The sequence below is a fragment of the Equus asinus genome, chromosome 22, assembly GCF_041296235.1.
Source record: "Equus asinus isolate D_3611 breed Donkey chromosome 22, EquAss-T2T_v2, whole genome shotgun sequence".
Lineage (NCBI taxonomy): Eukaryota > Metazoa > Chordata > Mammalia > Perissodactyla > Equidae > Equus > Equus asinus.
The window spans coordinates 14,798,635-14,814,799 of NC_091811.1; the positions used below are offsets into that span (position 1 = coordinate 14,798,635).

General features: G+C 41.3%; 1 protein-coding gene across 1 annotated transcript in view; it reads right to left on the minus strand.

The window, feature by feature from the left end:
• LOC139039734 (uncharacterized) overlaps positions 1-16,165 on the minus strand; it is a 114,003-nt gene that overhangs the window by 13,047 nt on the left and 84,791 nt on the right. The window contains exon 7 of the mRNA XM_070494778.1: positions 3,910-4,073. Coding sequence (XP_070350879.1) covers positions 3,910-4,073 — 164 coding nt within the window. The remainder of the gene's footprint in view (positions 1-3,909; positions 4,074-16,165) is intronic.

Sequence of the window (16,165 nt, forward strand, 5' to 3'; positions counted from 1 at the left end):
GAAGAAAATGACCCCCGAAGGATGGTAAGAGACGCAGAAAGGAATGGTGAGCATGTAATACTGTACATAAATCTAAACAGTTTGTATAAAATAACAACAATAATCATAACATCCAAATTCTAGGTTAAAAAAAGAGAACTGAAATCTTGGCTAACAAAAGCCTGTAAGTTGGGAGGGGTGGGGACTGGAACTCATGCCAACACAGGAGCTAAGTTTACCGTGTGGTTTTACTTTAAACTCAGTATGCATAATAAATGTCTACTTTTTGGTATCTAGCCTGGAGAAAAATTACACCTGTATATAAGGAGGCATATAGAAGAATTTCACAGTAGCATTGTTTGACTGGCAAAAATTTGAAACAAATATTATACTATCAAGGGTTATAGGAATGCAGTAGATCTGTACACACCAACATACTAAGCGGGAAAAAGGCAAGTTGCAAAAACTGTACGTATATATATATAATATATGTAATATATGTGTTATACGTATTACACACACAGAAAAAGAACACGGGACTATATAGCAAACAGGCAGGGGAAGAGGGGAGAGGAGCAAGACTTGCGGGTTAATAGAAATTTACCCTTCTCAACAATTTTTCTATTTTTTTGCAAAGAGACTATATTCATGTATTTATTCTATAAATATAAATTAATTTTAAAATATTTGAATGCAACTAAAAAACCCACAAAACTGCAAGTTCTTTCGGGAGCAGGGACTGTGTCTGCCTGAACACCACTGCAGCACCAGCGCCCAGGGCACATGGTAAATGTTCAGTGACCAGAACATTCTTGCCAGTAGTGTTTTTACCTAACTAGTATGACAATGGATAATTTGTTTTCTTCCTCCTACTTCTCTCCGTTTTCTTCTTTTATACATAACATTACAACGGTAAAAATAAACTTTATTTAAAATAATGAGACATGTCCTTAAGAATTTCCCCATCCTCCTTTCCACCTTGCCCCACCCCTTGTGTAACCCAGAAGCCCGGCACAAGTCTCAGGCTCACCACTCTGTAACTGCTGCATGTCATTCTCATGTATGTGATTCATGCTTATCCGCTTAATTGTTAACCCTCAAAGATAGGACAGATTGAAAGTCTGTCCAGAATTTCTGGTCCTTTGGGCCACCCCTTTCCCCAGGTTGAGTAGTGAACAAGCAAACTTGTAAACCATTTCTAGCAAAGAATGCATCTAAGAGGTGCCTTGCAGCCTAGATGTCAGTGTCCTAATAGAAGACCAACCCTCAGAGCAGCTGTGACCCAGAAAAATATTGTCGGCAGGTGACAAGTAGAACATGAGCCCAGGATGTTAAACTCCACGAGGTTCCTACACCAATAAAAAAATGGACGAAGGGTACAAGGCAATTAATTTGCAAAAATAAAATATGCATTGCCAATAAACATAGGAAAAAATATTCAACCTGCTACAAAAAATATTAATCAAAACAACAGCAAGGTATTTTTTTCACCTATCAAATTGGTAATGATTTTAAAATATTACCCAGGGCTGGCAAATGTCTGGAGAAATGGATACTCGCATACAGTACTGGTGAGAATAGAAGTGACTCAAGCTTTTTAGAGGGCAGTTAAAGCACCAAAATCCTTAAAATTTTGCATACCCTTTGGGCCCAGAAATTCTGCTCATTAAGAAATTTACATTAACAAAATAATCATGATGGCATGCAGAGATTCAACCAGAGTCCCTGCTCAGAAAAACAAAAGACGACATAGTCTCAACATTCAAAAATAGGGACTAGCTAAATAATTTCAGAAACCCACCCATAAAATGGAATTAATATTATGCGGTGATTAAAAATAATGTTGGAGAGTATGTAAAGGTATGTATTTGTGATACAGCAAGGGAAAAAATGGAGTACTAAACTTGGACGTTTTAAAAAGTGCTATGTATGAGCATGTGCAAGTGTGTGTATAGTATATGCTTGGGGAAAAACCCTAAAATGTTAGCAGTGGTTAAATCCGAATGGTGGAATTTCTGGCATTATTTTCATCTTTTTTGCCAATCTGAATGTTTCAGGGTTTCTAACATTAACATATCTTACTATTATAGTTCAAAACAAAAATATTTTGGAAAATCCATGCAGTTCCAGTGGAAATAATAGGTTTTTCCCTTTCAAATGAGCATGGTCCCCTTGCCTAAAAAGCAGAGTGCAGACAGTGTGGGTGGACCCACACAGACCTCCCCTTCCTCCCTGAGCCTTTCTAACACAGGACGTGAGCACGGTCACCCGACACCCTCTTTAGTCAGGTCAGGCTAGGAAAGGAGGTGACCTGCTTCATTGTTGATGGTTCTGGCTCAGCCCTTTAAGCAGAAGGTCAAAGAGGGCTCCCCTTTGAAGAGAGGGGGCAGGAGTCTCCAGGAGGGAGCATCTTACCCATGAAACTGACTACAGCTGCCCTTAGGAAGGGCTGAGGGCTCTTCAGGAAGCCAAAGCTCTGGGACAGTAACTCCCCTACAAACTGTGTTTTGCTTGAGCCCACCTGTGGAGCCAAAGAGGGGTAAGCTGACCAGGAGAGGGGGGCTGCTGGGAAGTCCACTAAAGACCTTCTTGCGGCCATGGCCCTCCCACCCTGTCCACAAGCAGCATCATTCTGTCCTCAGCCAGCTTAACTGCCTAACTAACTATAGACTCAGACAGTCCCACCCCCAGCAACAGTGCAGACTCAGCAGGAAGTTCATAAAGAGAAGTTTGCTCCTTGGTACCAACATGACAAGAGAGAAAACAACTGACATGGAGCCAGGAGACCAGGTTTGAAAACTGGCCCTGACACACACTGGCTTCAATTTTCTCATCTGTAAGAGCTGAAATAAAACCTGCCCAAGCTCCCTCACATGATTGTAAGGCTCCAATGGGATAATGGATGTAAAAGTGCTTTGTAAACTGTAAAGTGCTCTACCTATGGAAGGCAATAAGCGCCAAAATTCATAATATTAGAATTGCTAATGTTAATTTCTAACCTACTTGCTTAGCCCTTAAGTGTTTACTTTTCAACAAGGATTCCTGATCTCTGCCCTGTTCTTGACTTCTTAGGAGCCACAGACCCTTAACACCATGACCATTGACCTAAAGCCCAGATGACTCCTGCCTACCTCTCTTCCTACAACTCTAACCAGAAGGCCTCCGTCCCATTGCCATCTCCTACCCTTGCATGACCTCCCTAGCCTCTGAAGGCAGAGATTGGGACGCCAGGAGGATCAAATATGGAGAACCAGGGACTGGTATCCCAAATGTGGGTTCTCAGAGTTTGCTGATGATAGAGAATGAGAATCAAGGAACAGAAAGAATGTATCATCTGTCAGCCCTCCCCTCTTCACCCACCTAGCCTGCCCTTGAGTCCTTAGCATGAATATTGTGACCCGGCTTCCTCAGAGACTTTCACTCACCAGGTACTTGCATGTTTCTTCCAATACCTGGATGTGATCACTGAGGGTGGTAAGCCGGAATGTCTGTGTTAGTGACAACCAACCAATCACATTAGTCCACTCGGTCAGGGCCCCTCCACAGGCCTATGGCATGGAAAGAAGGGAATCCCCAAAGCCTCACTCCTATAATTGCAGAGCCAGGCCAGGAGACTAAGTGGAAGACTACAAAGCTGGGCCCCAAAGGGCTTGGTTGGGGGTTGGTAGCCGGGATCAGATAAAACATGGGACCTGGCTCATAACAAGGGACATCAATAGCTTCAGGGAGCAGAACCATATCAGGATAGACCGATGGTATCCAAAAGAGGGTAAAAGAGCTCAGAGCCAGCCCAGAGGATGATACTGAAGAGATGGATATAGAAAATACAGCGAAGGCTGGCCTCATGAAAAAGAGCCATAGGGAAGGGGTTGTGCTCTAGCAGAAACGGGGTAAACCAGGTGAGGCTGGCAGGATAGAGGTCATCAGTACCTTGACTACCTCGGTGGTGTTGTCCTGAATGCTGAGCAGCAGTGGGACTAGAAAAGTGTAGATCTCTTTTTGGAGGGCGGATCCAGGCTTGAATTTGTGAACTCGATGTACCATGTGGCCCAGGGCAGAGGTGGCTGAAATCCTCACCTCGTCCCTCTCCTGCCCTGAAGAGCAAAATAGAGATGAGGAAGGTCATGGTTTCCCTCTGGCCCTGCCTGGCCTGGCTTCCATACTCCCACATCTCATTTTCCATGTCCCAAATACACTGATGGCATTGTGTTTACACAATGTAAAGACAACACGGTTTGTGTATCTGAGTAATTCTCTTTAGAGCCCTAGAACGAATAAGTCAGTTTGTTAAGGCACAGCACAAGGGAAACCAAGATCATAGTTTCAGTTCTGCCATGGACCATATCCACAGCTAGTAACTTTATACTCTTCCAAGGATTTAGCTCAAGAATACCAAATTTTAAAAAATACGTATGGTTATCCTCATTATGCTGTGAATAAAAATTTTTAAATCTATATTAGCTTATATTAATTAACAATGATCACAAACAGCTAAACTCTGTACACTTTCAAGAGTATATTATATATATAAATTGAACAAATAATTATTGAGCATTTATCATGAGCCAGGCACAGTGCCAAATAATAGCGACATAGTGGACAAGACAGATAGTCCCTGAAATTGTAGGATATGGGCAACAGACAATTTAGCAAATTGGATGTACATGTTATTAATTTTTGCCCAGTGAACATAATGGCCAAAACAGAGAGAAGATTCAATGTTAGTACTTTAATTTAAAAAACAAAGAGAAAAAGTATCTCATGCAGATTAGCTCAAGATGAGTGACTGAGCATTGCTCCAATCATCCCTTCCTGCCCTAAATCCCTGAGAGAAATAGTAGAGATATACTTTTTAAATTCATAATGGCTCTGAAATATTAAATGTTTCCCCTGCAGAGGACTAGAGCATCAGTGAAAGAGATAAACAGCAGACAGGATTGAAATGAAAGTTGAAACCACAGCCCAAAGTGAGGGCAAGAGCAGATTGCTGCAGGAAGTGGGTGTGTTCTGGGATGCTCTAAGCTTACAGGCTGTGCGTACATGGAGCAGAACAGGACACTGGGCAACTGACAGGGTGGTCGTTTGGGGTGCTGTAGTTCAGCCATCCAATCCAGTTTCTCTCTCCACCCTGCCCTCTCATTATCCCCCTTACTAAACAGCAAGCACAAGGAGCACAAAGTCACCCCAACAGAGCAGGGAGTGTGTATCTGGACCAGAGAAATAGGACAGTGCAGGAATCCAGTAACACCCAGGAAGAGCACGGAACCCCGTAATCAAAAGACTGGCTACTGGCATCCAGCTGTCCACATGTCCCTGGGTGCTCCCCCACAATTACTAAAGTTAGACTGCAGTGCTAGGTACTGCTCTCACAGAGGGCCAGCCAAGAATTAGTAGTGCAAAATTTCCAGGTCTCACCAAACAGTTAGGAAAACCAACACCACAAGAGAAACAAACAAAACCCCCATCATCCAAATAATACAGTCTGAACAAAACTTTAGAGAAAGTATAATTGAATCCTTAGAAAGATTTTGTAAAAAAAGGATATTGAGGACATTTTTTAAAGTGCTTGGAAATCCAAACTTTGAAATTATAAGTAAATAAGGAAATAAATAGATATAGGCAAAAGTAAGGCAGTATCTCCATAGAATAATGTAATAGTTATTCAGATATCACACCATCAACCAGAAGAGAAAGAGAAAGAGAAAGAGAACCTGCTTCATTAAAAAAAAAAAATTTAAATAAAATTCAGTAGATGGGTATAAATAGCAGAATAACCACAGCTAAAGAGTGAATTAAGAGGAGAATCAGCCAAGTAGTTCTTCCAAAATGGACAAAGAGATGGGAAATATAAAAGAAAAGTTAAGAAACATGGAAAATAAATTCAAAGAAATTCCAAAGACTAGAATAGAAAGAAGAAAGAAAAGAGCACATACCAGCAAAATAATAGAAGAAAATTTTACAAATGATGAAACTACTGAGCTTCACCTAAGTGGGTTCATATGACTAGGTGAATGGTAAAGCAGCACCCAGAGTCCAGATCTTATGACCCTCAGGGGAGTGTTCCTTTCATTCTGCCAGGTTCCCATTCTGTAGATGATGACCATTTACTATTAGACCATAAATCTCAACTGCCTATTCCAGCCATATAGAAGAAAAAAATAGCTGGACAACTTTCCCACTATAAACACCTTTGAATGCTAGATAAAATACACAAAAAATATTTTTAAAGCATAGCTGAGCTTTCAAGAAAATAAGAGACATTCCCAGGGACCAAAGATGAAGAGGTTGCTGACACTCCAGCTGCTGTTGCAGGAGGAGGACTTCTCTGGTTTCGATAACCTAGGGGCATGCCTTGTCATACCTACTGGTCTCCCCAGCCTGCTTGCAAGGTAGCCAGAAACTGGGAAGCAAGCACCATGGGCAGGCAGAGGGCTCCCAGAGAAGCCCTCTAGTTAATGCTCAAAGAACCAGAAAGGACACTCAAAATGCTCAAAGAAATCCCTCATTTCTTTTTATCCCCTCTATTCTCTCATGCTACACCCCCCAAACAAGTCCCAGTGGGAGCCTATAGGAGCCAAAACTCTGAGGGAGGGGAAGTTTACCCTCCATTTGAAGGAGCTTTGGCCCCAAGAAGGTTGACAAACCACCATTGCTTTATTTCCTCTCTCTGCTCTAACACCCCATGGCCCAGTTGTGGGCACAGTCACAGAAATGTCTGGCATTGTGGGGGAACTAAAACCCCAGCTTTCTTGCCAGATGACTGGAAAAAGTGGAGCCCTAGGGAAATGTAAAACTAGGAAGGTCACAGAGAGGGAAAGTGACCCTATAAAGTCGTTTATGAATTCCTGAGCTCACCCTATGCATAGATCTGATCCTAAACCACATACTATAGACTTTGAGAACTGAACTACAGGACAGACAATGCTCCAGGTCCCAGACTGGACACTGGGTGGTGTGAACTCAGAATAGCAAAGGCTATGAATTCAGAACTGACCATTGAAATCACAACCCACACTCAGAAGGCTAGTCAGAACTCGCAGCCTGAAGTTAAATGTGTCAATTGCCTGCTAAAGGGATAATATCAATATCCAATATTGATATCAATATCCATATCCAATATTGATATCAATATCAATATCCTATTTCCATAGGATTTAAATGAGACCCAGAGTCACATAACTTAATATTCATAATGTCCATGACACAATCCAAAATTACTCAGCATGCAAAGAGCCAGGAATATCTCAACTCAATGGGAAGAGACAATTGATATGCTAAAGTCAAGAGGAAACAGATGTTGGAATTATCTGATAAAAACTTTAAAGCAGTTATTATACCAAAGGTTCCCAAAAGCAACAGTGAACACTCTTGAAGTGAATACAGAAATGAAAAGTTTCAGCAAAGGAAAAGAAGATACAAAGAAGAACGATGGGAAATTTTAGAACTGAGAAATACAAAATTGGGTAGACTTACTAACAAAACAGAGATATCAAAGGAAAGAGTCAATGAACTTGAAGATAGATCAATAAAAATTATCTAACCTGAACAACAAAGAGAAAAATGATTGAAAATGAACAGAATCTTGGGATCTATGGGACAATAACAAAAGGTCTAACATTTGTGTCATCAGATTCCCAATAGGAGAGGAGAAGAAAGAGTGTGGTGCTGAAAAAATTTTGAAGAAATAATGGCTAAAAACTTTCCAAATTTAGTGAAAGACATAAATATAGAGATTTCAAGAAATTCAATGAACCCTAGAGAGGCTAAACCCAAATAAATTCATTCCAAGACTCATCCTAAACTGCTGAAAACTAAAGACAAATGTGAGACAAAATAAAGACATTTTCAGACAAAGACTGAAAACTTTTACTATTAACAGATTCACTGAAGAAACCACCAAGGGAGAAAAAAAAATCAGTCTAGAAAGGAGGAGAGAGTTGCAAGAAGGAAAGGTGAAAAAGAAATTTGTAAACATGGGTAAATCTAAATAAGTAATGACTGTATAAAATAGCAACAATAATGATGATGATGATATAAAGACCAAATTTGGGGGGGAGGCGGAGCAAAATGGCGGGGTGAGCTGACCTGGGACTCTCTCCCCTCCAAAATAAAACCAAAAAAACGGAAAAACTGAATTTCAACCAATGACCCCTAATGCTGAGACTGTCAGAGACCTACAGAGTAAGAAGACAGAGAACAGAGAGGCTGGAGCTGCCCTTGGAGGGGCTGGAAAGGGGTAGGAGAGAACTTTGCTCCCTCCCCTAGAGACTGGGATCGCTGCCGCAGGTGCGGAAAGGAGCGGTGGAGGGACCACACGACCAAGGGATCGTCCTTGACTCCCACCGCCGGTACAGTGGAAACCCGCTGAGAGGGGAAAGCTTCCATGTGCGGGGACCCCATCAGGTGAGGGCCTCAGAAGACCAGAGAACAGAGCTGATCTGAATCCAGGTTGGTGCGCAAGAGAAACTGCCCCTCCCCCCGGCAAACTGCGCTGGGCACCGCCATCTTGCCCGAAGGCGGAGAGCTCAGAATGCACAGCTCTCGACCCCCATCTAGTGGCGACAGGCTGTAAGTGCAACCAAATTCTACCATCATGTGCAAAAACTGCTCCTCTACCATCCAGCAATTTATAAAAGCACCAGACCAGAAGGAAAACAATAAAAACACAGAATTAAGTCCTGAGGACTTGGAAATAGGTAAACTAAGTGAAAATGAGTTCAGAGTAGCTATCATAAAAAAACTCAATGAGGTAGAGAGAAAGATAGAAAAACAAGCCAACGAGTTCTGGAATTACTTCACAAAAGAGATTGAAATTATAAAGAAGAATCAAACAGAATTACTAGAGATGCAAAACACAATGGACCAGATAAAACAGAATATGGATTCCCTGAATGCCCGTGTAGACATCATAGAGGAGAAAATTAGCATAATCGAAGATAGACAGGCTGAATGGCTCCAGACAGAGGAAGAAAGAGAACTAAGAATTAAAAAGAATGAGGAAAATCTCCGAGAGATAGCAGATTCAATGAGGAGAAAGAATTTAAGGATCATAGGAATTCCCGAGAACGTGGAAAAGGAAAATGGAGCAGAAAGTGTGCTTAATGAAATTATAGAAGAGAACTTCCCAAATCTAGGGATTGAGGGAGAAATGTGTGTAGAGGAAGCTTTCAGATATCCTAGATTTGTCAATGCAAAAAGACCTACTGCAAGGCATACAGTAGTACAAATGGCAAAAATGAAAGACAAAGAAAGGATACTCAGGGCAGCAAGGCAGAAGAAAATAACCTACAAAGGAACTCCTATCAGACTTTCAGCGGATTTCTCTACAGAAACCTTACAAGCTAGGAGAGAATGGAGTGACGTATTCAAAACTTTAAAAGATAAAAATCTTCAGCCAAGAATACTCTATGTAGCAAAAATATCCTTCAGATATGAGGGAGAAATTAAATCTTTTCCAGACAAATAAAAGTTAAGGGAATTTGTAACCAAAAGTCCTCCACCACAAGAAGTCCTCAAGAAGGCTCTCATACCTGAAAAAAGAAAAAAGGGAGAAAGGGGTCACAAACCACAGAGTAGGGAGACAGATAGAACCAGAATAGGATAGCAAATATTCAACTATAGCATTAGGATAAAGGTAAGGAAACTACCAAAGCAAAGACGATCTTATCACTCTAACTACAAACTCATAACATGAGTTAGAATAAGAAATGGAAATAATAATTTAGGAGGGGAAGAGCAAAGGGACTAAATCAGTCTAGGCCAAGTAAGTAAGAGACCACCAGAGAATAGACTATATTATACATGAAATTCTAAACACAAACTTCAGGGTAGCCACTAAACTAAAAAACAGAACATAGCCACAAAACATAAATAAGGAAAAATCTAAGAAACCCAGCATAAGAAATTGCAGTAGTCAATGGGTAGGCTAAAGCACACAGGACGAGAAAAAAAGGTAAGGCAGGAAAACCAGATAATGAGAGACAGATTGACAGCATTAAGTCCACATGCATCAATAATCACCCTCAATGTAAACGGATTGAACTCTCCAATAAAAAGACACAGAGTGGCAAAATGGATTAAAGAACAAGATCCAACAATTTGTTGCCTCCAGAAAACACACCTCAGCCCCAAGGACAAACACAGGCTCAGAGTGAAGGGGTGGAGGACAATACTTCAAGCTAATAGCAAGCAAAAGAAAGCAGGTGTTGCAATTCTTATATAAGACAAAACAGATTTCAAAATAAGACAGGTAAAGAGAGACACAGAGGGACAATATATAATGATCAAAGGGACACTTCATCAAGAAGAAATAACGCTTATAAATATCTATGCGCCCAACATAGGAGCACCAAAGTTCATAAAGCAACTATTAACAGACCTAAAGGAAGATGTTAAAAACAACACAATAATAGTAAGGGACCTCAACACCCCGCTCACATCAATGGACAGATCATCCAGACAGAAAATCAACAAGGAAATAGTCGAGCTAAACAAAAAACTAAAACAATAGGACTTAATAGACATATATAGAACACTTCAACCAAAAACAACAGAATACACATTCTTCTCAAGTGCACGTGGAACATTCTCAAGGATAGACCATATGCTGGGAAACAAGGCAAGCCTCTACAAATTTAAAAAAATTGAAATAATAACAAGCATCTTCTCCGATCATAATGCTATAAGGCTGGAAATTAATTACAAGAAAAAAGCTGAGAAAGGCACAAGGTTGTGGAGACTAAACAATACACTACTGAACAAGCAATGGATCATTGAAGAAATTAAAGAAGAAATCAAAAACTACCTGGAAACGAATGAAAATGATAACATGCCATACCAACTCATATGGGATACAGCAAAAGCTGTATTAAGAGGAAAATTCATTGCAATACAGGCACATCTTAACAAACAAGAAAAATCCCAAATAAGCAATCTTAAACTACACCTAACTGAACTAGAGAAAGAAGAACAAATAAAGCCCAAAGTCGGCAGAAGGAGAGAAATAATAAAAATCAGAGCAGAAATAAATGCTATTGAACGAAAAAGGCGGTAGAAAGGATCAATGAACAAAGAGCTGGTTCTTTGAGAAGATAAATAAAATTGACAAACCCCTAGCCAGACTTACAAAGAAAAGAAGGGAGAAAGCTCAAATAAACAAAATCAGAAATGAAAGAGGAGAAATAACAACAGACTCTGCATAAATACAACGAATTATAAGAGAATACTACGAAAAACTATATGCCAACAAAATGGATAACCTAGAGGAAATGGATAAATTCTTGGACTCCTACAATCTCCCAAAGCTCACTCAAGAAGAAGCAGACAATTTGAACAGACCAATCACAAGGAAAGAGATTGAAACAGCCATCAAAAACATCCCAAAGAATAAAACCCCAGGACCAGATGGCTTTCCTGGGGAATTCTACCAAATTTTCATAGAGGATTTAATACCTATCCTTTTCAAGCTATTCCAAAAAATTAGGGAGGATGTAACATTTCCTAACACATTCTATGAGGCCAACATCACTCTGATACCAAAGCCTGACAGGGACACCACGAAAAAAGAGAACTAGAGGCCAATATCACTGATGAACATAGATGCAAAAATTCTAAACAAAATTTTGGCAACCAGAATTCAGCAATTCATCAAAAGGATCCTACATCATGATCAGGTGGGATTCATACCAGGGACACAGGGATGGTTCAACATCCACAAATCAATCAACGTGATACACCACATCAACAAATTGAGGAATAAAAACCATATGATCATCTCAATAGATGCAGAGAAAGCATTTGACAAGATCCAGCAGCCATTTATGATAAAAACTCTGAACAAAATGGGCATAGAAGGAAACTATCTCAACATAATAAAGGCCATATATGACAAACCCATAGCCAACATCATACTCAATGGGCAAAAACTGAACGCCATCCCCCTGAAAACAGGAATGAGACAAGGATGCCCTCTATCACCACTCTTATTTAACATAGTACTGGAGGTCCTGGCCAGAGCAATCAGGCAAGAAAAAGGAATAAAAGGAATCCAAATAGGGAGGGAAGAAGTGAAACTCTCGCTGTTTGCAGATGACATGATCTTATATAGAGAAAACCCCAAAGAATCCATTGGAAAACTGTTAGAAGTAATCAACAACTACAGCAAAGTTGCAGGGTATAAAATCAATTTACATAAATCAGTAGCATTTCTATATTCTAACAACGAGCTAACAGAAAAAGAACTCAAGAACACAATACCATTCACAATCGCAACAAAAAGAATAAAATACCTTGGGGTAAATTTAACTAAGGAAGTGAAGGACCTATATAATGAAAATTACAAGGCCTTCCTGAGAGAATTGGATGACGACATAAGGAGATGGAAAGACATTCCATGTACATGGATTGGAATAATAAACATAGTTAAAATGTCCGTTCTACCTAAAGCAATCTACAGATTCAACGCCATTCCAATCAGAATCCCAATGACATTCTTTACAGAATTAGAACCAAGAATCCTAAAATTCATGTGGGGCAACAAAAGACCCCGAATTGCTCAAGCAATCCTGAGAAAAAAGAACAAAACGGGAGGCATCACAATCCCTGACTTCAAAACATACTACAAAGCTACAGTAATCAAAACAGCATGGTACTGGTACAAAAACCAGTGCACAGATCAATGGAACAGAATTGAAAGCCCAGAAATAAAACCACACATCTATGGACAGCTTATCTTCAACAAAGGAGCTGAGGGCAAACTGGAGAAAAGAAAGTCTCTTCAACATATGGTGCTGGGAAAACTGGAAAGCCACATGTAAAAGAATGAAAATTGACCATTCTTTTTCACCATTCACCAAAATAAACTCAAAATCGATCAAAGACCTAAAGGTGAGACCTGAAACCATAAGCCTTCTAGAAGAAAACGTAGGCAGTACACTCTTTGACATCAGTATTAAAAGGATCTTTTCGGACACCATGTCTTCTCAAACAAGGGAAACAATAGAAAGAATAAACAAATGGGACTTCATCAGACTAAAGAGCTTCTTCAAGGCAAATGAAAACAGGATTGAAACAAAAAAAACAACCCACTAACTGGGAAAAAATATTTGCAAGTTATGTATCTGACAAAGGCTTAATATCCATAATATATAAAGAACTCTCACAACTCAACAACAAAAAAATCAAACAACCCAATCAAAAAATGGGCTGGAGACATGAACAGACATTTCTCCAAAGAAGATATACGGATGGCCAATAGGCACATGAAAAGATGTTCATCATTGCTGATCATCAGGGAAATGCAAATCAAAACTACGCTATCACCTTACACCCATTAGAATGACAAAAATATCTAAAACTAATAGTAACAAATGTTGGAGAGGTTGTGGAGAAAAAGGAACCCTCATGCACTGCTGGTGGGAATGCAAACTCGTGTAGCCACGACGGAAAACAGTATGGAGATTCCTCAAAAGATTAAAAATAGAACTACCATACGACCCAGCCATTCCAGTGCTGGGTATCTATCCAAAGAGCTTGAAGTCAGCAATTCCAAAAGTCCCATGTACCCCAATGTTCAGTGCAGCATTATTCACAATAGCCAAGACGGGGAAGCAACCTAAGTGCCCATCAACAGATGAATGGATAAAGAAGATGTGGTACATATATACAATGGAATACTACTCAGCTGCAAAACAGAACAAAATCATTCCATTTGCAATAACATGGATGGACCTTGAGGGAATTATGTTAAGTGAAATAAGCCAGTTACAGAAGGTTAATCTCTGTATGACTCCACTCATATGAGGAATTTAAACATGCAGACAAAGAGAACAGATTAGTGGCTACCAGGGGAAAGGTGGGGTGGGGGGTGGGCACAAAGGGTGAAGTGGTGCACCTACAACATGACTGACAAACGATAATGTACAACTGAAATTTCACAAGATTGTAACCTATCAACTCAATAAAAATAAAAATATAAATAAAGACCAAATTTGGGGATTTTAAAAGAATGTGAAACTAAAATACTAGGCAATATTAATATATAAAATGAGAGGGTGTGATCAGAGTTAAAGCATTCTAAAGTCCTTATATTGTTTGGATGGAGGACAAAGATTTTATTGTGCCTTGTTAAGTCAAGCATACACATTGAATTTTAAAAGTAACTGAAAGATGGATGAATCAGACATTGACTCTGTCACCATGGAGTGTCCAGGCTCACAGAGGAGATGAGACCGGTACAAAAGTAATTCAAATCCAAGGTTCACAAATTTCAAAGTTATAGATGCCAGAACGGGAGCACTGTGAGCATGCATCTCTGATGTCAAGTTCCTTTCAGCTCTAAAATTCTATGCTCTTTAAGGGGGATGAGACATGGAGTAGATTGGTATTGGTTTGGGAAGTTCAGGTTTCTGAGCCTGTGGGTTCTTGTGACAAGGTTCCCAGCATTCTAGGGTCCCTGTGTTGTTTGGGAGGAGGGTAGAGTCATGTGTTCTCTCCCTACTCTTCACTTCGTGAGTGGAGTCTGCAGAAGATCTTTGGAGTCAGAACCAATTTCATGTTAGTATGCCACTTTTTTCCCTTCAGTGGCTCCTTCAGGAAACTTCTGGTGAGAAAGTAAGTGGATGAGCGTGTGCTACGCCTGCAGGTAATAGGAATGCATTTGGCTCATGTCCTACACACTGCTTCAAGTAGCCACATCTCCTTTTTCTGCCCCTCAGTGACTTCAGCCTCCACCACAGTCCCACAGCCTTGCCCCAGTCCCCTCCGTTCAGCTTCCAGGGTTCGTCTTCAGCCCCAGCCCATACTATTCCCAACTGATTCTAAGGACGCAGGCCCATACATGATTGATGAGCGGACACAGCTGCTTGGAGATGCTGCAAAAGACCACCTTGATGTCCTCTCCCTGCCCATGGCAGATGATGTTCCGCAGGCACTTCACTGCCTGCACTGTCACTCGTACCTCATTCTTCAGGAGGTCTCGCAAGAAGGAAGTCTCGCAAGAAGGAAGTCTCGCAAGACGGGAACCAGGCTCTTCAGAGACTCTGACTATTTGGGAGAAGGCAGAGATCACTCATCACCTGGGGATCATGCAACACTTTGGGGACAGGGCTTTGAGAAAAGAGATGATGCCTAAGAGAAACAGACATGGGGAATCTGGGGGCTGGACACGCCGAGGAAGTGGAAGGCTGGCGCTCAGGAGATTCAGGAGGCCTGACGGCCAGTCTACGTAAGTCTACAAACTGAATGTTGTGCTGCCCTAGGATGAGGAGTTGGGGGATATACTAAGCCCTGGATAACTAAGAGGCTCAAGGGAGGTAAATTAAATGCTTCAGGGACTAACCTTCAATTCCCACTTGGTGCCCCCCACCCTTACTTGTCCTGGGTGCAGTGTCAGGTTACTGATTCCACGGAGCCCAATTTCTTTCATGACGAGGTTGGGCTCCTTGATCCACTTGATTAGATTGCCCAAAAAGTCTTGCCCCAGAGTCTGAGCCACTGATCGGTGCCAGAGGAGCTGTGGGTGTGAGGAGACTACAGCTATGGATGGAGAACAGGTCATGGGAACCAAGTACCCCCCTCAGCCCTCCCTCAGGCCCCATACTCAGGTAAGGACTATGTCCAGTTGAGAGCAGGGGCAGACTGGTACACATGGGTGGAGACTAAAGTGACAGGTAGGGGATGATGCTGAGAAGGTTTGAATCTCAAGCCAGATGCTGGGATCCATGGATCATTCTAGGAGGACTAGAGCTGCTGACCCCTCCTCAGGCTTTCCCTGCCTCCTTTAACCAGGCCCCTGAACTGGCCGGGAAGGGAACTACACTTTAGATGGCTCCATTCTATTCTTTTCTCTTTCTGGGGCAAGTTATTTAACATTTCTGTTAGATGTTCCTCCGCTACAGCAAATGAAAGGCTGGGCTAAGGACCTCTCCCCGGGCTTTCACCTGCGCAGTGAAGGCCCTGGCCAGGATCCTCCAATGATCATCGACGCTGTAGAGGAGCTTCCTGACAGGCTTCAGAATTCGGTGCAGAATGTCAGGTTCACAGTCCTTCACAATGCCACTAGGGTGGGACACAGGAAGCCAAGAGTTGCTGGAGGGTGTTGGCAAGGAACCAGGGTACACAGAACAGGGAAGACATGAGGCCTGAGAGAGCACAGGAGACGAGAAGGCTGGGAGATAGGACATTGCGG